Source organism: Phyllostomus hastatus, unplaced genomic scaffold (assembly GCF_019186645.2).
Source record: "Phyllostomus hastatus isolate PE091 unplaced genomic scaffold, TTU_PhHast_1.1 phas_scaffold_387, whole genome shotgun sequence".
NCBI lineage: Eukaryota > Metazoa > Chordata > Mammalia > Chiroptera > Phyllostomidae > Phyllostomus > Phyllostomus hastatus.
The window spans coordinates 637,234-658,122 of record NW_025334027.1 but is presented as its reverse complement, the minus strand read 5'-3'; the positions used below and the strand labels follow the sequence as shown (position 1 = coordinate 658,122).

The 20,889-nt window shown below is 63.9% G+C and overlaps 1 protein-coding gene across 1 annotated transcript; it reads right to left on the bottom strand.

Annotated features, from left to right (window-relative positions):
• Nucleotides 1-3,013: 3,013 nt before the first annotated feature.
• Nucleotides 3,014-19,277, bottom strand: ADORA2A (adenosine A2a receptor). The gene is made up of 3 exons (XM_045819937.1): nucleotides 19,097-19,277; nucleotides 10,650-11,224; nucleotides 3,014-4,746 (listed from the first exon to the last, which is right to left on the bottom strand). Exons 2-3 carry the CDS (start codon nucleotides 10,979-10,981, stop codon nucleotides 3,840-3,842), a joined length of 1,239 nt encoding a protein of 412 aa, XP_045675893.1. The 5' UTR covers nucleotides 10,982-11,224; nucleotides 19,097-19,277; the 3' UTR covers nucleotides 3,014-3,839.
• Nucleotides 19,278-20,889: the final 1,612 nt, after the last annotated feature.

Sequence of the window (20,889 nt, the reverse complement as noted above, 5' to 3'; positions counted from 1 at the left end):
GGCACTCGGTCCTCCAGAGCCGCTCTCTCTCCTCCAGTAGAAGAAAGGGTCCAGCTGGAGCTTCTGGAAAGGGGCCCCCCACACTGAGCCCTGTGCTCTGTGTCCATCCATCCCTCTTCTCTGAGGCGAAGTCTGATGCTCTCCCACCCCTTCCCCAGCTGGGAGCCTGACAGGGGTGTCCCAGCAGTGACACTTACTGCAGAGGACGAGTGACAGCTGTAGGGAGGGATGCCTAAGGACAGAGGAGGGGGAGGTGTGGCGAGGAGGGAGACGGGGCAGCCTGACACTTCCCACTTCTCAGAGATGAGGGCCCGCAGGGAGTGACCCACCTCACAGCAGACCTCGGGTCTTCTCCGTGCCCTGGAGCACAACCGCCCCACCAGCAGAGGCCTGTCGCCCAGGGTGCCAGGCAGCTCTTGGGCCCAGCACCCGGGGCTCAGGGCGCGAGTAGCTGCCATGGGGAGAACCGCAGGAGCTGTCATGCCAGGGGGCTGCACAGCCTGACAGGGAGGGAGCAGGGTCTTGGCGCCAGTGCCACCCCGCAGGCCTCTCTGTGGGCCCCAGACATGGGTGAAGCCACCCAGAACCGGTCCCAGTCCCTGGGCCTGCGGGTGCCTGTTTCTCCAGCAGTGTCGAAGAGAAGGCCGGGGTCCCAGCTCGGGGAGGCTCAGCCCAGTGGGTCCGGGGGCATCAACAGCATCTCATCTCCTCTTGCTCTCAGGCTGCCCCTCACCCCTGCCCTGCGTGCCCCTGGGCAGCGTGCCTAGGACTGAGGCCTCACACCGCTCCCTGAGCAGGTTCCCAGGAGCCTAGAGTATTTCCCGTGAGGCTTCCCAGAGGGAGGGACAGTAACACAAGGGGGAAGAGCCGCCAAGATGGGGGTGCAAGATGGGCGGTGAGTGGGGGAGGGGAAAGGGGAGCCTTCCAGGTGTCTGTCCCTCATGGGCATCAATGATGAGCCGGACCGAGCTTGAGCCTGGCTGCCATTCACAGGCCTCCCTGCGAGCCCTGGCCACACTTGCCACGGAGTGAGGCTGGGGCCACCTCTAGGACAGGGCTCTATGATGGAGCCCTTGTCCTCAGGACAGGCCTGAATGAAGCATGTCTGCCTTTGGCCCTTCGGAAAGAGTCGGGAGAGGCAGAGGGGCCCTTGGACAGAGACATAGGGCTTGGGGCAGCCCAGTAGTGACCCAGACGGCTAGGCCCACAGCAGACATATGTCTGCACCCCACAGGGCTGGGCCAGGGTTCTCGTCTCCCTGATGCTACCGCTGTGGGCACCTACCCGTGTTGAGCTGAGCATTGCCCACAGATACCTGCGAGTGTACACACCTGTGTGTTCTTAAGGTCAGGGAGTGGCACGTGCGTCCACTCGTGTCTGGGCTTGCACCGGAGACCTGGCTCACAGCGGGAGCCCACAGCGGGAGCCCTCAGCGGCGGGGGCTTATGGGCGGTGTGTGGAGATAGGCTCCTGGGCGACCTGGGGACCCAAAGAGGCACGGTCACACTGGCCTGGGCTCCAGAGTCAAGCTACAGGCTGGCCGTGAGAAGGCTCGAGGCTCCAGTGTACTTGGAGGCCTTTCCTGAGGCCCTGGCTGGGTCCTTGCCCCACCCCAAAGACGGCACCCGTGCAGCCCAGCACCCAGAGCTCAGTTCCCAAGGAGCCTCGGAAAAGGCTGGAAAGACCATGCCTCTTCCTTCTCTACCTTTGTGGTGCTCTTTCTGGCCTCACTCCACTAACAGGCCATGAGGACCAGCAGTGTCCACGCTCACGGCCTCCCCAGGCAGGGCCCAGGCCTCTGCTCGGCCGCAGCCCCCAGCCCGCACAGACCAGGGTGTGGCGGAGGGAGGATGCTGGCAGGGCCAGGGCCGAGCTGTGCAATGATGTCAGTGGTTCAGTGGTCGGGGGCCTGGCCCTGCACTCACAGCAGCGGGGGGATAACCGCTGCCTGGGCCCGCCCGGCGCCTCTGGCTTTGGCGCTTTTCAAAGCCCACACAGGGTCTCTTCTGCAAAGCCAGCCTAGAGGACCTCTTCCTGATGCAACAGTGAGAGAAAGCTAAGACCGGTCTGCGTCGGCTTGGGGGCACTCACATCAGCCCCTGTCTAGTGAAAGCATCGAGATGTGCAACGGAGGGAATGAACCCAGGGCAGCGGTTGTGTCCCGGTTGTTTCCGGGTGCAGGGAGCAGGGCGAGGACATGGGGAGGGGTCGGACGTGGGGAGGGGTCCGACGCTCCACTGCAGCTACAGTGTTTCGTTTTTTAAGCAGAGTGGTGGGGACATGTTATTATTTTATACTTTATGATTTGGTTAAAATAAGTTAATGAGGAAGAAGAAAGCATGATTTTTGCAGTGAGAGAGACCGAGGTTTAAGTTCACTTCTGCCTCTTCCTAGCTGTTCTTCTTCACCGTTCTGTTCAGGAGGGGCAGCGGCGTCTCCGAGGCTCAGCCATCTGCGAGGCGAAGCCGCAGGAACCGCCCGGGAGCGCTGACACTCCTCCCAGGACTACAGGTTTCTTCGCTGGGAGCGGGAGGGGCGACTCCAGGGGAAGGCGGCTGAGCTCCAGCCCAGGTCTCTCTGCAGGTCCCTCTGCGGCCCCTCGGTTGAGGGGTGGAGGTGGGCATGCGAGGCCACAGGACAGAAGTAACAGACATCTTAAACAACTTTGGGAAGGTAATGAGGGAGGGAGGAGCCGGCCCCACCCCGAGGCTGTGCCTGCGGCTGCTCCGGGATCAACAGTGTCTGGAAGGACAGCAGTGGGTGTAAAAGCCCCTCCTCCCACAGCCCCTCTGCCTCAGGGTCTCTGGTCCTGGGGCTGTGCGTGGGTGTTTGGATCCTGGTGCACCAGGCAGTCTGTCCACTCTGGGGATGAGAGCTGGGGAGGCCCCGGGCAGGCGGGGTGTCCATCTGCACATGCGCACTGTCTCACCCACGCACCACACACGATCGGACCGTGCTGGGCCTGGCTGTGGGGCCGGGGCCAGAACTCAGACACCATTCTCATTGGACAAGCTTAAAACACAACATGGCTCGATTTTTATTTTATCTCAGAAAAAAGAAACATTCCCTTCAGAAAGAAAGGCAGTTAGGTAGGGGCCCTGTCTGGGCAGCTCTGAGCTACCCAGGCTCACCCTCTGGCGGGCTGGCCCGGACCCCCTCCCGGGAGCCCACCTTCTGGTGCCGCTCCCTCACCACTCCACCCCCGCAAGCCCAGCCCTGCCGCCCTAGGAGACGCCTGGGACTGGAGGGGTGAGAAGTACACAGAGTGGGACAGCCGCCTGGGCTCCCTGGGCCGACTCCTGGGGTTGGCAGGGGACCCACATCAGCCCCTGCAGCCAGGGACGGACAGCAGTAGAAAGGACATCCTCAAGCTTACAATTTCTCCTAGAAAATACATCAAATGCTACCTCCAGGCGAAGCAGCTCCTGAACCCTGGGAGAGTGTGGGGAGGGCGGTGTGAGTGTGGTGGGGGCCTGTTGGAGCCTCCCCACAGCCTCGGGGCCGGCCAGCCTGCTCTGCCCCAGCTGCTCTGCAGAAGACAAGGTGGCACTTCTGGATGTTTCTCCAGTGGGGACCGGGCCTTGCCCAGCCAAGATGCTCTGGTGCTGTGGCCCTGGCTGGGCACAGGTCTCCCAGCCCGGAACGTCCGCTTCCTCGGACTCTAACGCCTCCTGGCTGGGCCTCATGCTATGCCAGCCAGGGCTCCCTCCTCAGTCCAAAGTGGGAACCAGCCACGAGCAGGGTCTCCCAGCACTTTCACTCCGCTCCCACCGTGGCTGGTTCCTCCAACCAGAAACAGAAAGACTTCTTCCCTTTGGAAGGGGCAAACTCATGGCTCATCAGGATACTCCCGCTCCATCCCGGGCCAGCGGGCCCTCGAGGCCGGGGGACTCTGGGCATGCTCCCCCGAGCTCGTGGCTGAGGAGCTGCATGTCTGGGCGGCCCGTGTCCTCCTGGAACTCGCAGGCGCCCCCTCCACTCACCAGCCCCAGGGCGCAGCCATTGGGCCGCCGCTCGGGGTGGGGGGCGCTCCCGTTGGCCAGCACCCCGGGAGGGTGGCCATTGAGGCGGAGGCTGATCTGCTCCCCCTCGCTGCTGTGAGCCGCCAAGGCCCGGGCGCTGGTGCCACCCGCCTTGAAGGGCTCCCGCTGCCTCAGGATGTGGCTGCGAATGATCTTCCGGAAGGTCTGGCGGAACTCACGGATGCGGTAGGCGTAGATGAAGGGGTTCACGACGGAGTTGGAGTGGGAGAGGATGATGGCCAGGTACATGAGCCAGGGCGGCGCGTGGCTGCACTGCAGGCAGAAGAAGGTGAAGCAGTTGATGATGTGCAGGGGCAGCCAGCAGAGGGCGAAGAGCCCCACGATGATGGCCAGCGACTTGGCCGCGTGGACCTCCTTCTGCAGCGTGGACCGGGTCCGCTCCCCCGGCAGGGGCTGGCTCTCCATCTGCTTCAGCTGCCGCCGGGCCGCCAGGAAGATGCGCAGGTAGATGCCCAGCATGAGCAGCAGGGGCACCAGCACACAAGCGAAGAAGTTGTAGTACACCATGTAGTTCATGGGCACCACGTCCTCGAAGAGGCAGGCCACCTGGCCCTCCCGGCAGCCCTCCGAGTGGTTTCTGTCCTCCTTCGGCCGGCTGCAGTTGTTCCAGCCCAGCATGGGTGTCAGGCCGATGGCAAAGGACAGCACCCAGCAGATGGCAATGATGCCCTTGGCCCGTGCACCGGTCACCAAGCCGTTGTACCTGGGGAGAGGACACCAGCGTCAGAGGCCTGAGACACCAGGGCTAGGCAGAGCCGAGTGTCGGAACCGAGCACTGCTCCCTCCCTCCCAGCCTCAGTGTCCCCTTCCATTCAGGGGCGGGCCGCGCCTTGCCCCAGACCTCCCAGGAGGTGCGGAGAGCAGGCACCCTGGACGGGAAACACCACATGGACGCTCAGGTGGTCACTGAACAGTATTACAGGTAGTCCTGTTTGAGGGCATTACTGTGATGATTGGGGTAGGGGGGAGACGTTATCACTCCCTTGTTGATGCTAGAACAGGTTTCCCTGCAGAGTGGCTACAGGTCAGGAGGGTGGGCCCGCGGCTGGCGGCAGAACCAGCCAGACCAGACCTGGAGGTGATTCCTACCTCTTGTACTCTACGCTCTTCCTTCCCACTTGACTTAGGGTCTCTAGAAGCCCTTGGGGAGAGGTGGCACAAGGGATAAAGGAGGGGTGGGGGTCTCAGGCCAAATGAGATACCCTCTTTCCCCTCCAAATTCAGATACTGCCTGTTTCAGAAACTCTTGCAGCACACCGGCTGAAAAGCACTGCCCTAGAGAGCTGGGCTCCGCCCCACACTCGGGGTGTGGCCTGCGGGCGAGGAAGCTGACCCCAGGTCCACAGGAGAAGTGGCACAGCTTTTACTAAAAGCACCAAAAAATCCTACTTGAGGAAGGTGACCTCAGTGGTCTCTGAGGTTTGACCTTCTGTCGCAAGGCTCTGGTCCCAGCAACATCAGATTGCCCTCCCCTGCACCCGGTAAACCCCACTGGTTCTTCAGGGTGAGGCTAGTTCTTCAGGGTCAGGCTAGTTATGCTCTCCGAGAAGTTTCCTGCTGGACCACGATGAGTCCCGATCCCACGGGACCCCCCATGGCTGGGGCCAGGGCCTGGGCTTTCCTGCACCCATCTCCGCGTCTCCATCGTCTCCATTGCGGAGACAGGGGCACAGCAGGTGCCGAGGAGAATGGGCTGCACTGAACTCCAGAACCCGAAGCACCCACAGAAGCAGTCTAGTCCGTGGGAGGCAAACACCGGGGCCCGCGGGTAACATGCGTATGAGGCGGGCTGCAGCGCGTCCACTCTGCGTGCAGGAGGCAGCGACACCCTCGGCCCCTCGCTGCCTTGCAAACTGCGTCTCAGCAGGGGCTGGGGGGCTGGTTTTCTGGGTACAGACTCCCCAGACTTAAATTTTGTCAACTAATCCAAATTAAGAAAACAACAACAAAAGCCTGGTGGCCTCGGACCTCTTATCTGGCCCTCACTTCATAGGTGGGGAAACTGAGGCCCAAGCAGAGGAGCGGACTTGCCGTGGCTCTTCCAGGAGCCCAGAGGCAGCTCAGGCCAAGGTGAGTTTGTCCATCTTGGAACTTTCTGAATGCAAACAGTAACCGGGCCGGGGGTCCATGCAGCTCCAGGGCCCCGCCCAGCGAGGGCGTGATGCCCACAGCTGGGCTGTGCGGGAGGAGGGCTGTGACCCTGCCCGTTTCCACCAAGCGCTTTCGTACTCTGGAGCCTCAAATGCAGAGTCATAGGCTTTTCTTTCTTTTTTCTGTTCTTTTTCATTTAATACTTACATAGCACTTGCTCTGTGCCAGGCAGAGCTTTCTGGTACTCTTTTCTGAATCTGAGTTTATATACTCTCATTCAACAGAGGCGAGAAGTATACCCCTCCCTGGCGTTTCTGTCATTCTGCCTCTCGGAGCCTCAGTTTCCTCATTTGTTAAAAGGGACTGAGAATTCGGGGCCTGTGGGCACTGGCCCACAGGGCAGAGTGCAGAAGTAGTGGGTGGGAATTACAGGCAGGCCGGTTACAGCGAGGCCCCAGGTAAGCTCCTCAGCTGAGCTGTTCCTGGGAGGAACAACCTGCCTCAGGCAGTAGTGAACTGCCCGTCATGTGAGGCAATCAAGCAGAAAGAACGGTTATGGGGACAGTGCAGAGGACCTTGGAGGCCACCTGCTGTGGGGATTTTCAAACTGTCCTCAGCAGCAGAGCTTCCAGCCCGCGTCCCAAGGCAATTGCAGAGGCGGAGCTGCTGGGGGAGCAGAGGTTAGTAACAGGTAGCTGATGGAGGACCAGCGGGGGCGCCAGGGCCTGGCGGGAGGCTTCTGGGGACATGGTCTGAAATCTCTCGTCTGTCTGGTTATCGAGGGACAGCCTGCCACTGCGTTCTCAGGAAACGCCCCCTGTGGGGACGGAAACAAACAGGCGTCAGCAGCACCTGCGCACCTGTGCAGGCGTGCGAAGAACGGCTCCGGAACGGCTCCGAGACTGCCCCGCGGAGAGGGTCCCTGAGGGGCGGCAGTGGCGAGGGGGCAATCTTGCACCATGTACCCTTTGGTTATCTTTTGATGGTTTAGTACTCACAGGTATTATTTATATTTAAAAACACCAAACAGATGTGCTTTGTTGTGCAAAAGAAAGCGCTCTGGGCCACCCAGACAGAATGCTGGCAGAGCCACGGCCCGACCCAGCAGCCGCCCCTGGGTTGCGCCTGCGACTAAAGCAGTCACATCTTGGCCTCCTGGGCCCAGGCGTGGACTGTCCGGGGGAAGGGGTGACGTGGACATCTGGCATGTTTCAGGGAGCCCAGAGGCGGCATAGGGGGCAGCGGGTGTCAGAGCCCCTGTCCACACAGGGAGGTACCACGGCCTCCCTGGGTCTCCCAGCTCACGGGTTGCCCCATCCTGGGGGCTCCCGTCACCCAGGGCGGGCTCACTCCGAGACCTGAGCACACCCCCCACGACTGTGGGGGGCTTCACGTGCACCTGCCCTGCACTGAGAAGGGAGCGTCCCGAGGTCGTTCAAACGAGCCAGGGATCCAAGGTCGAAGAGTCGCTGACCAAACACCATCCTGGGCCCCGGCAGGCCTGAGCCGGCCTCACACGTCCCTGCCTGACTGTGCTTCTGTCTCCACCTCCTCTGCCTGGCCCCCAACCCACAGGCTCACTCCTTCCTGGGGGCTCTGCCCAGGCCTGGACCCCTCCTGTTGCACCCACCCCCCATCTCCACCCCCATCCTGCAAGACCTATCAGCATCACCTCCTCCAGGGAGCCCTCTCTCCTGATCCTGCCCTCCTTGCTCAAAAGCCAGGGCACACAGGCTTTGTCCCCATGGGCTGACTCCCCACATAAAACTTCAGGCCTACTGCCCATACTCGCCCACACCCTGAGGAGAGAGACCGCGCACGGGGGGCTGACGGGAGAGACAGGAGCCGATGGTCACAAGAGTTCCCTGGGCACCGAGAGCCCTTGCCTCCTGTCCTGGCCTCTTGTCCTCTGGCTCCCATCTCGGCCTCTGACCGGGCTTCTTTCTCACCCGTTGCCTGACTAGACCCTGCCCTAGCCCACCAGGGTCCCTGGGAAGGAGCACATAGAGTTTTCTGCAACTGAATTCTAGAAGGAAAGGAAGAAAAGGAAAGAAAGGGAGGGGAGGGGAGGGAGGGGAGGAGGGAGGGAGGGAAAGCACGGTGCAGGCCCAGGGCCAGGCCCCCAGGGCAGGGGTCCGAGGCTGGACCTCAGAGGAGCCATGCAGGTGAGTGGAGGGGAATGCCCCTGGGAAGGACTGGGTTCCCAGCTGGAAGGGGACAGAGAGGAAGGGCAGGAAGGGCAGCCCAGCCAGGCGGTGGCTCCAGGGCTGCATGGAGCCCAGGTTCCGATGCGCCTCCCTCTAGGACCCCCCAGGCCCAGCTCGCCTGCAGGAGCCCCCGCAAAGACACCTTCACGGGCCTTGCCCTCCCTGGCCGCACTGGCCCAGGGCCCTTGAGGAACGGGAGGTGGAGGGAGGGACCTGGGATAGCCTGGACAGCGTGAAGGACCCTGCAGGTGCCTGTGTCAGGAGACCCTCTCCTCCTCCTGCTCTGGTCTCTCCGTGAGGAACAGGAGGGTCACAGCACCAGCCCCCGCCACAATGCCCGCGTGAGATCAAAGGAGTCGCTGCTGCACTAACATCCTCCGGCAACTGTGAAGGGGAAGGCTGAGCAGCATCCTCTTCCTCGTCTCTGTCAGACTCCAGATCCAAGAGGCCCAGGCCGGGCCCGGGCCGGGCCTTCCAGAGTGCAGCTCTGACTGCCGGCCGAGGTCTGGGTGGAACCGGGTCCTGTTCCAGGGGACCCGGGAGTCCGGATGGGGGTGGGGCGGGTTCACGGCTCCACCCAGGGGCTCAGCTCCGGACCTCCAGCCGCTCAGGAAAGAGCTACCCCGCACCCACCCGCCCGCCGACCCTCCTTTGGGCCTCGTCCGTCTCACCCACTCACTGGACCCTCGCAACACCTCAGTGAGCTCAGACAGGCCCGTCCCTCCCACGAGGAGGAAATGGACCCGGAGGGGCACAGCAGACTTTCCACGGTCACACCCCATCCTCCCACATCGGGGAGTCATTCTTTTGATTCTCGGAAAACAGAAATAAGAAAAAGAAGCCAAGGCCCTTTCCTCTGAGACCAGTGGCCTCGCTCTCTCCCTAGAACGGAGCTGCCCTTTAGGGCGGGGAGAAAGTGAAAGTGAGGCCTCTGCCTTCCCGTCGGCCAGTGCAGCCCCAGCCCACGCTCGGCCTGCCCCGCGGTGGACGCCAGTCCTGGCTCTCCAGTCCCCCTGGGGGCCCTCAGACTCGCCTCTGTGCTCAGAGCCCGGACTCCGGATTCTGCTCTGCCCCCGAGGCTGGTCCTCAGTTCTGACAGGGGTCCTGGGCTCTCCCAAGACAGGGGGCGTCCTGGGCCGCCTGGGGCCAGCTCCTGCCCTCATCTGAGCAGAGCCAGGGGGCAGGACGGGTCCTCTGGTGCAGGTTCTGGGAGACCAGGGGCAGCCTGTGGCCGGCTCCCCAAAGACTGATGGCACGGTGGGTGGCGGCCACGGTTCTTCCCAGGCCCAGCCGTGCTACCAACTCATTGTGTGGCCCCGAGGGCTGTCCCCCTTCTCTGGGCCTCCTTTTTCCATCCAGAAAGGGAGAGGAAATGACCTCTGGGGGCCCCTTTGGGTTCGACGCTGAATTTCCATTTGCTCACTGCGCCTGCCTCCCCTCCCACCGAGGCTCCCTCTGCCGCTGCTCTGTACGTAGGCGCCCCGCCTCTTGGGGAAACTTCGCCACGGGGAAGGCGTGACCTCCTGGGGGACCTCCCTGAGAGCCTGCAGCCACCCAGGCTGCCTCCAGGATGGAGGGGCAAGGAGGTGGGGCAGGAGGCCCCAGGGTGCCCCCCGGGAGGGACACTTCCTAGCCTGGTCCTTGGCCGGGTAGGTGGAGGCCGCACTAAGTAAACTTGGCCCCAGGGAAAGACTTCACTTTCACAATCTGTGGCTGAAGTCACTTCAGAAAAGATTCATCGTGAAAAACCCCTCAACCGCTGCACAGGCTGGTGACCTCAGGAGCACATAATTTGCATATAGGTTCAAATGACTCACTGTGGCACTGGGCCAGCTCACTTCCCCTCTCTGGGCCATCCTCCTAACGTGCAAACTCTGAGGCCCACCCAGAGGAGCCGGAGGAGGGCAGGCGGGCTTCTGGATCGGAGGTCTCATGGTTTCCCGTGGTGCCCGCTCCGCCCCAGCATCATGCCGCGTGAAGAACAGCCCAGACACGCTGCCCAGGCCTGGGCCACACACATCTGCCCACCGCCAGAGCGGGGCAGCCTCCGCTCTGGCCGGGCAGGGGCAGGGCCAGGGCGCCCTTCGCCCACGGGGACCAGCTAGATTGGCACGACTGCCGGTGGCGTGCTGGCCAAGCCCCCGGCAGCCCCAGGCTGCGCTCCGCGGCCCTGTCACCTCAGCACACTGCCACCACAGACCAGACCCTGACCCGGGGCTCACCGTGGCCACGGCACAGACCAGACCCTGAACCCGGCAGCAGGCGTGCCCGGGAATAGAGCGGGGCAGCCTACCCAGCCCTCGCTCACCGAAGCGGGATGCGGATGGCGATGTAGCGGTCAATGGCGATGGCCAGGAGGCTGAAGATGGAGCTCTGCGTGAGGACCAGGACGAAGCAGGCGAAGAAGAGGCAGCTGTGGCAGGCAGCACAGAACCCTATGCTGATGGTGATAGCGAAGGGGATGGCGAGGACCCCCACTGCGATGTCGGCGGCCGCCAGGGACACCACAAAGAAGTTGGTGACGTTCTGCAGGTTGCTGTTCAGCCACACGGCCCAGCACACGAGCACGTTGCCCAGGACGGCCAGCACGGCAATGGCCAGCTCCACCACGATGTACACTGAGGAGCCCATGGTGGCCATGGCCACGGACGAGCGGAGTCGGTGAGGACGCGGGCCGGGCCAGCTCACGGTCCATAGCTGCAGTGCAGCCGGCCCCGTCCAGGCCCCTGCGCCCCTGCCCCCAGGAGCCAAGAGAGTGCCTGCTGCTGAGGGGGGCTCCCTAAGGGCTTTCACACGGCTGACTTGGAGTCTCCAGAAACCAGGCCCCCTCCGGAGGTTCTGGCGGCATCTTGGCTCGGCTCAGCTTCTGAGTTCCTGGGGCACCTGCCGAAGGAGAGACCGGGTGAGGAGCAGGGCCCTGCAGCGCGGGCACAGCCGACGATTCCCGGCAGCGGCCCTCAGCCCAGGCTCTGTCTTTGTCTAGAGCAGCTGGGAATCTTTCAAAGGCACTCACTCACGTTAGTGCCCCACGCTCGGCTTCTCAAGCCTCCTGGTCCCTGAGCTCGCTGCCACCGTGACCCTCTTGGAAAGGGCCCCTCGCCTCCTGGGCTCCCCCAGGCCCACCCTCCTTCCCCTTCAGCCAGCCTCAGTCAGCACCGTCCCCTGAGAGCTCTGCCCGGGAACTACCAGTTCCTCCCTACACTGTCCCAGTCTGGGGCAGCCCCGGGGACCCCTGGAGCTCCCATCTGGAAGGACCTGGGAGGCCGTCTGGTCCTGTCTCCCATCGCCAGCAGATAAGCCCTCTAGCCTCACCAGGGGTGAGGCACAGGGTGGTGGAGCAGGCACAGAGGGAGCCCGCCCCTCGGCAGCCCCCGCACTGACTGCGTGTCTGGGCGGGGCAGCAGCCTCCCCACCCCCCACCACCGACGCCTGCTCCCCAGCCCTCCCCGCCTGCCTGCACCAGAACGGGCTGAGTTCAGTCCGGGGGCTGGGCAGAGAGGGGGGCCCTCAGCCGGGACTTGCTGGGGGACTGTGGCCAGGGATGTTTTTCCTTTCTGGGCCTCAGTTTCCCCATTGATGTCTGAGGAGGCTGGACCCCACACAGCCTCTGGGAGCCACTGCAGCTTTCTCCCGTGAGTCTGCGAGGAGGAAATAAACAGTTCTGAGTGAAAAGGCTTTCGCAGAGTCAAAGTGGCATGGAAATGTACGGAATCATTGGCACCCCACGCAGAAGAAGAAGCAGAGGTCTCAGTCTCCCCAGCCCAAACCCAGTACTCCCTTGAGCTTGTGAGAGGGTCTCCATCCCTCCGCCAGCCCCCGGGTCTCTTTCCACTGCCCCTGTCCCAACCTGTCACACTCAGACGTGCTCATGCCAAAGCCACCCCTCCCCACACCCCGCCAGGGCTCTCGTGGGGCCCTGGGTGTGCATGGGCAGCAGCCACCGCCTACCCGGGGACAAGAGCCCCACAGCCTTCACCTGCACAGGGGCTCTGGGGGCTGCACTCTCCCGCCCTCCTCCAGGAAACCAGGGATCAAGTGCAACTGCGACCTTGGAAGAAGGTCGCTCACCGTGTTCCAAGGGCCAGGCCACCCCCACCCTGTCTGGCAGGTGACAGAGGACTGGCATAGATGAGCCCCAAGTTTCCTGCTGACTTCGATGTGCCTCAGGTGGCCGGAGCCCGAGGGGGCATCCCCCATGCCCACCAGGAAGCTGGAGGGGGAGCACCCAACCCCGGGGAGCAGGGGGAGAGGAGGCAAGACGCCTGAGGATCCCAGGGGTTCCCACAGCCTGTGGCTTCTCCCATATGTGGCCCCAAGGGGCATAAACTAGTGCCACCGAGCTCCTGCTCTGCACAGGGCACCTGTCAGACAGCTGCTCACAAGGTGAGTCCCGTGCACAGCTGGGCCAGACCAAGTCTCCCGGTGCCATCCCTGGCCATGCAGTGTCCCTCGGTGCTCCCAGCCCACGGCCAGAGCAGTGTTCATCGGGGCCCCAGCTACAGGGGCTGTGTGTCCAGGGCACCATCCCTGTTCTGCAGAAGGGAGGTGACAGGCCAGGCCTCCCCGACGCGGCTGCAGGCCACTGTCTCATCGGCCCGGCCAGGCCCAGGGAGCCCCCACCACCAGGGAGACGCCTGCCTCCCCCTGGGGCTCTTCACTTGCCGCCTGCCGTCCTTCTGACCGCAGCAGGGCCTGTCTGGGAGAATCTGCACCAAGAGGTGTCATGCCCTCTGCCAACGCAACCGGCCCAGGCTAGAGACCTCCCTTGGCCCCTGACCGTCCTGTGGAGTCAGAGGGCCCTGCCAAAAGGCCGATGAGGCGGGGCCATCGACGACCCACCTGACCAGAATATATACCACATTTTTCTGGAGCTGAGTCACACCCTCAACACCTGCCCTGGACGCCGGGCTGACCCCGTGGGAGCCAGGGAGCCCCATGTGGAAGGCCTTCCACGGGCCCAACCCGGCCCTCTGCTCGGCGGAGCTCCCCAGTAGCCCCCGGCACCTGCCCGAGTGCCCCCAGCCCCCGGGACCACCTTCTGCGCTCTGGGCTCCCGCGTTGAGCAGCGCCCGGTAGCAACACGCCTCCTGACTAACGGAAACTGCCTTCCTGCTGTCCACCAGGCCTGGGATGCCCCCTACCCGGCCCCCAAGTCTCCCTGGTGGCAACAGATCCTCCTGCTGCCCCAGGTCAGCCTCACAAGGAGCTAAAAACACACCTAATGCCCCTGCTGGCCGGGTTCTAAAAGGCTCCCCGGCTGCCCTGCCTCCAGCAGATCTGCAGGCTGTTCCAGATGCTGCCAGGACATCCCGGGGGAGGCTGACCCAGCCCCACGGGCAACCTGGGCATCTGCCGGACTAGAATCCCCCGGCCCCGCGCACCGCACCCCGGTGGAGGCTGAGGCACCATGGGGCAGGCCGGGCGGGGAAGAGACCAGGGCTCTGTGGGAGCTCAGAAATGTCCCAGCCTTAGGCCGGCAAACCGGCCAGGGGGTTGGGGTGCCATGGCCTGTGGCCTTTGCCAGACTCTTGTGGTATAAGCTTCCCCTCGTGGCCAGTTTCAAGATGGTAACATCTCACTGACAGGAGTTAGGAACCACTGCACACAACCAGCCAGTCCGAGCCCGGTCTCCAGCCTCTGCGAAGCCCCCACAGCCTGTGTCTCCCCCGGGCTGGGGCTGGGGCTGGGGCTGGGACACACAGACTGCGCTCCAGATGCTCTGAACTTGCTTGTGCGGCCTGACAGGGCGTGGGGGCCCCCGTGCCCTCCCTGTGCCCACGCACCTCCTGTGGCAGGTGAGGGAGCTAAGCCCCCAAGGAAGTCAATGACCTCGACCAGCCCTTCTGGGAACATAAAGGGTGGACTTGAGCTGGGGAAATGCCCACGGAAAACACAGCAGCAGGCGGGTTTCTTGGGGCCTCCCTGCTTCCCTCCCCTCGGAGGCCTCTGAGAGCTACGGGAAGGTCGGGGCCCATGCGGAGGGGGTGGGGGCGGGTCCAGGACCTGGCAATTTCCTAATCCTCTCTGTTGGTTCTGTCCAGCTAATTAATCCTCAAGTCTTCTGTTGCTAGCGAGGAGGGGAAATTAAATATTAATCACGTACTATTTCCCTGTCATTGTCCCTTGCTGGGGACAGGGCAGAGGTCAGAAGCTGTCCGGACAAACTGGGGACGCGTGCCGGGGACCGTGCGCCAGCAGCCCCGAAAGGACGACCCCGCACGGCTCCGAGCGCGGTTGCTTCCCACCCTCCTCCTCCTCCTCCTCGCCCTCACTGGCCTGGCCGCTTTGGTTGCAGCCCCATTTCACCAGAACCCACATATTTCCTGGCCCAGTTCTGGCTCCCTGTATTCCAGACCAGCGAGCGCTCTGTGTGCGTGCACAGACGGCGGCTGAGCCCCGCCTCCCCACCCTGAGGGACGGAGGAGACCCCACACATCTGCTCTTGGGTGCCGCCAAAGGTAGCACACCAAACCCAATGCATGAATCAGGCTGTCGCTGCCACCCTGGGCCCATTCCGGGCTCCAGGACCCCAGCCTCAGGATCCCCCGCTACTCTCTCATGACAGACGTGCCCCAAATACCTGCGTGGTGCCAGGCAGCCGCTGGACCGCAGGGAGCTCCCTGCATGCCGCCTGCTGCGGAGCCTGGTCCCCGCAGGGCCCTGAGCCGACAGCAGGGGGCCTTACAGAAGGATGTGTCCTCTGAGACCATCCTGAGAGCCAGCCGCTCCCCAGGTGGTTTTCAAAGACTTTAGGATCTTCAAAGAGATAAAGAAAGGAATAGCGCGCATAAACGAGAATGAGAACTTACGGATCAAACTGGCAGAAACGAAACAAGGACCAATATCTAGTCAATAAGTCATATCAGAAAGGAAAACAGAGGGATTGAGACAGAGAATACAATCGCCCTGACGCACTTCGGGGCTGCAGCTGTGGACCTGAGACCACGCGGAGAGGTTCTCACAAAATGCCACAGAGTGACACCCTGTGAGCAGGGAGCTGAGCGACGCGGAAGGCAGATGGGGATCACCGGCATCTGCTCCTGGGAGCTCAGTCTCCGCGTGGAGAGCACAACGAGCGAGGAAGACAGTGGGACCGGCAGCTCGGATCCTGCTCCCAACTCGAGCCTTCAGCGGGCTCTGCCATGGCTGGCCTTCAGTGGGCCCAGGCCTGGGCACCAGCCTCCCGGAAGTCCAGGGCCCAGGGACCCCAAGTCCCTCTTGTCTTGGCAGGTGTTTTCCGGTGCTGCCTGGAGGGGACCAGCCACCAAGTACCAGCAGCCTCTTTGCTCCCTCCCTCCCTGCACGGCTGCTGGCAGCTCCAACTTCAGGAACTTGGTGCAGCCTGTGCCCCCTCCCCCACAGCCCCTTGGGTGTGTGGCTGTCAGTCTCAGCCCCTGGGAGCAGGATGTGGGCAGGAACAGGGTAGAGAGCCGGCTGCCTGCTCTGAGCCAGGCCCCCCAGCAGACTCCATGACACCAGCCCCCGGGGCTACAGGGCCTGCCCCGGCTCCCTTCTCCCCACTGGATGCCCAGAGTCCCCTCCCATCCCCACAAGTCCAGGCCAGATGCCAGAGAGGCTGTGGGCCCCCCTTGTCCTGGCCTGAGGTGGCCACCTCACCTAACACCCTCCACCCAGGGGTCACACCTCAACACAAAGTGCTGGGTGCCCGAGCTCAGGCGGAGGAGCCCAGATGGCCTCAGCGCCGCCCCATCCAACACTCCCTGAGACCCCGAGTAAGAGGCCTCCACCTCCGTGCGGAGGCTCCTCGCGTGTACAGCCACCACGGGGAGTGAGGTGCACCCCGACCTCCGTCAGGAGAACCCTCCAGTGTCAAGGGGACAGGTACTGTGATGTCTGAAGAGGGGACGTGGTGGGGGCAGGGGCTTCTAGATGGCCCTGAGAGCAGGCTCTGTGGCTTGGGGCGGGTTCCTGGCAGCGGCCAGCCTGTTAAAGGGCAGGGCCGCAGCGGCTGCCTGGAGGGGGCTACGCTGAGGACAGGAGGGAGGCAGAGCACTCCGGGGACCCTGGGGGTGTGATGATGCGGCCCAGGCTGCGAGGGTCAGCCAGACCAGCCGGAGCGGCGTCTGTGGCCGGGTCGGGTGCCGCTCAGCCCCACCCCTGCTCCTTGGCTCACTGGGACCCCACTCATAGTCTGCACAGGCCACTTCGGGGCCAGACGTGAAGTCCCCTGTGACAGAAGGGCAGAAAGGTGCCAGCCCCGGGGGCGGGAGGCTCTGGGCAGGGACCACCAGCCCAGACAGCAAGGGCAGCACCAGCACGGTGCCGCCGAGGCAGCCTTCCCTCTGGGCGACCGCTGGGCTGACTGGAGCAGCAGCGGAGGTGATGCCACGGCGGACAGCGCTCGCCCCTGCCCAGCAGTTTCAGAAGCAGAAGCGGGTGTGGGCCCAAAGACATCTGCAGGTCTCCTCAGAGGAGGGGCCGTGCGGGCTGGACTGGGGGGACAGGGAAGTGAGAGGAGAGACAGGGAGAGATTCCAGGCAAAGACAACTGGAGGCGCCCTGGAGAGCCGGAGCGGCTTCCCTCCCTAGGTGTCACCTCCCTGGGCTGGAGTGAGGGGCAGTGGTGCTTCCCCGAGTCCAGACCCTCCATCTTCACAGCACCCCAAGGCTTCCACGCCCCAGGGGCCCCTTCCGTGACTCTGTGGGCTGAGGAGGGGTCTCTGCCTGTAAACTGCCCCTTCTCTCCACCCAGAGCTCCCAGGCACTGCCCAGGAGGACAGCAATCTCCTGGGCATTTCTCTCTGCATCTCAGCTCTGAGCTCCTTCCCATTCCCCACTCCCCTTGTGCCGTCTGGGCCCATTCCAGGCACCAGCCCTCAGTGCACTCCCCACTGACCAGTCAACCCTGCCCTTCAGTGGCCACAAGCGCTACCCTGGGCCCAGACCCCTACCGGGGGGCTAGGACTCATCCCCCGTGTTGTAATCCCCACCCAAGGATATGTTTACTGATTTGAGAGAGAAAGAGACAGAGAGAGGAATCCCAGTGTGAGAGAGAAACGTCGGACCGGTTGTCTCTCGTACGTGCCCTGAGCATGGAACTCGAAACCTTTTGGTGCGTGGGACAATGCTCCAACCCACTCGGCCACCTGACCCAGGCTGGGACTCATCCCTTTTACCAGCTCAGCATCGCGACACACACACTACACCCCCTCCCACCCGCCCTGCACACCTGCGCTTTCGGTCTGGTCCTCGGGTCCTTCCCCCGGCTCCCGTGCACACTTCTTCAGCGCCCGGCTGGGGTGGCGGCAGGCAAGTCAGAGGCCATAAGACGATTGGGGTGGCATTTCAGCTCATCCAAGGGGAGGTGACTCAGGAATCGGGCAAGTTAGATGGCAGTAAGCGCTACCCCGGGGTCGCTGTGGAGAGCCACCAGGGGGTTTGTCCTACTCGGCAGGCACTGCCCACATCCACCCAGAGACCCTGAATTTTCCAGGGTGTGATGCCCCGAAGCCAGATGTCTGCCCCAATCCAACTACAGTCCACACATCCCTCTGCTAACAGCAACCCTTGTGATGTCTTCAGCCCCACGAGACGAGCAAGCCCCTCCACGGCTCCCCAGCTCAAGCACAGACCCAGCCTGTCCTCTGGTCGCCCGGCCTCCTCCTGTCCCCACAGCCAGTGCCCATCTCCCGGTCACTCTTTGCACAGCAAGTGCTGCTCTTGGGAAGACGGTTCCGGGGGCGTCACTTGCTCAAGGCCACCCAGTGCTTGAGTCAAGACTGGAACCCAAGGTCTGGGCAGCCAGATCTCCAGCCCATGGGGTCATCCACGGAGCCAGACTTTGCCCTCTTACGCTGTGGCTCCTGGGGTGCAAGACCAGGGTGTGGTCGGGGACCTGCATGTCACAGGCCAACATGAGGGGGGCAACATGCAAGCCCCCAAAGGCCACCCAGTACCAGCCTGGCCCAAGGACTATCCCCCTGCCAGCCACCGGGGCTGCTCACAGCCTCCCCAAGGCCATGAGCAGGGGAGCCAGCTCGGCCCAGAACCTGATGATCGTGAGGGCAGGGGGATAAAGGGGCCCTGGTCTGAGGGACACTAAGACCTGAGAGAGCCAGGGAGGCCTTAAGGGGCAAGGAGGTGTTGCCACCACTGCCAGTGGACAGTCCTCAGTGGGGAGCTCCGCCATGGGCCTGCCAAGACCTGGGATGAAGGGCTGTCCTAGAGGGCAGAGCCTTCGCAGCTACCCCGGGGCTTCCAGGACCAGCCACAGCAGCCCCGAACCTACAGCGTTCTTCCCAGACCACTGCTCCTAAGAGCTTCCTATGATGGACCTCAGGGCCGGGACACCCAGGGACAGCTCTGGGGGTTGGGGGGGAGATGGCGGGGACACAGTCTTCTGGAGGGTGCAGAGGCTGGGAGTCCACAGCCGCTGGACAGCAGAGGCGAGGGGAGGGCGGCCTGGACACCAGGTCGGAGGAGTCACAGGCCCTGTGCGTGGAAGCGCAGCCTGGGATGGGGAGGGAGAGCTGACTACAGAGGGCAGGCAGCCTCGTCCTCCCCCAGGAACCAGCCAGGCCTCCAGCGCTGGGGAAAAGAGGGTGGGGAGACTCGCCTTCCGGCTTCTCCCCGCAACCCCTCCAGCTCCCATGGTCCAGTCAGGAAAGTTAAAGCCTAAAGCGGGGTGGCGGTGCCAGAACGCAGAGATGTCTGCTCCACGGTCCGCCCGGGCCCCTCCGTGATCCCTGTCCCGCACGGATCCCTGGGGAGCCACCACCATTCCCGCCATTCCTACCTTCCTGCCCTGCTCAGGGCAGCCGGGCGGCCGGCGAGGACCAGTCCGAGGAGCGCAGCCACCGCCGCCCGTCCTCTCGCCTCTCCGGGGTTCCCTAAGTCCGGTTCCCGCCACCACGGTTTAGGGGACCTGCCCGCGCTCACCCAGCCGTCCCGACTCCCGTTCTTGTCGCGCCCCGGGCGTGCGGGATGCTGAGCGTGTGCGCACCCCGCCTTCTCCGACACCGGCCCCGCCCCGGGATGCGCCACCTAGGGAAGCCCCCTCTGGTTCCCGCCTGCTCTCAGGCCGCGCCTCTGCGCCCCCAAGCCCTGCCCAGCCCCGGCCTGGCGCCCCGGTTCCCCGAGCGCCCTGGGGCCGGCCCGCGGCGCCTAGACGGACCAACGGACGGCCTCCGCCGGCCACCTGCGGGTTTGGACGTCTGCCCCTCGGCCCCGCGCCGCTGGGGCCGCTGCTCTTTCGCGCCTTCTCCTCCCCGCCTACCCCTGCGCCCCTTCCGGGCCAGTTCGGGGGTGGCCGCGAGGGTCCACATGCTGTCCAGGGCCCGGCTTAGCATGTGCGACCGCGCCGGAGCCGCCCAGCACCAGCGGTTCCCGCCGCCGCCGCCGGGCAGCACTCGGACCCCAGCCCCGCGAACTCCCGCCCGGGCGGCGGGTAGAGAGGATCGGAGCGGCGGGCACCCTTAGTGGGAGGGGACTCGAGCCGTCCGGCCCCTACCCCTGCCTGACAGCTTCCGACGGCCCCTCGCCCCCTGAGACCGTAGGAATCCGTACCCCGTACCGGGACCCCGGCTGACCTGCAGCTCGCGCGCCGGCTCCTGCTGTCTCCGCTGCCGCTCCGGCCCCTGCTCCAGCCGAGCCGCTCACGGGCGCCCCCTGCAGGCGGCTCCAAGACCCACGCTGTCTCCGCCCCGCCCCGCCGCTAGGGGAAACCGAGGCCCCCAGTGCAGCCGACCTGGAGGCAGCGTGTAACCGGTGTAGCTGGCCTGAGAGTCTGGCGATGCCCACGGTAGGGCCCCGGGCTGCGCCGCAGCCCCCGCCCGCAGCCCTAGCTGGCTCTCCTAGGCTCCGTCGGTTCCTACACCTCCTCCAGCACCACACCCCTTCCCCTAAGATGAACCTAGGGCCCCAGGAGCCCCTTCTCTGCCCCGTGAAGCGCGTCGGGCTGGGTCGGCACTCCCTCCCCTCCGAGAACCTCCCAGGCCTGTCCCTGCCCCTCTGGTCCTCCCGAAGTTCTGCTGTCCCTAATCGTCAGAGCTGGGCTGGGTAGCATCAGAGCCCTGTGTCATCTCCTCCCCAGTGCCCAGCTGTGACTTGGGAAGTGCCTTGTACCCACCCCTCTGCAAATCCTTCCATGGCTCTCCAGCTTCTGAAGACCAAAGCCCAGCTTCTTTACCAAAACTCAGGGTCCTCAGGGGTGCACCCTGCTTGATGCCCAGCTTTCCCTACTCCCTGACTGTTGCTTTGGGCGGGTGTTGGTTGGGGAGAGAGAGGGTTGGCCCCTTAGCTCAAGGGATGGATGCCTCTAAGAAGCTGGCCCTACTTTTCAGTCCCCCCAGCCCTCTCCCCCACGCCTCTTCCAGCCTAGATTTTGGGCCAAGGCCCCTCCTGGTCTTATAGCCTGTGGTGTGAAGTCAGCCCCTGTGGCCCCTCCCACCCTTCTCTGAGCTAAGGGAGGAGTGTCACAGACTAACCTGGAATCTCAGACCCTTGGGCCAGAAGTCGTCCTCCCCACAAGCCCAGGCTCACGTTCTGGAGACTTCAAACTGGAAAAGACCTCACATCTGGCCCCAACCT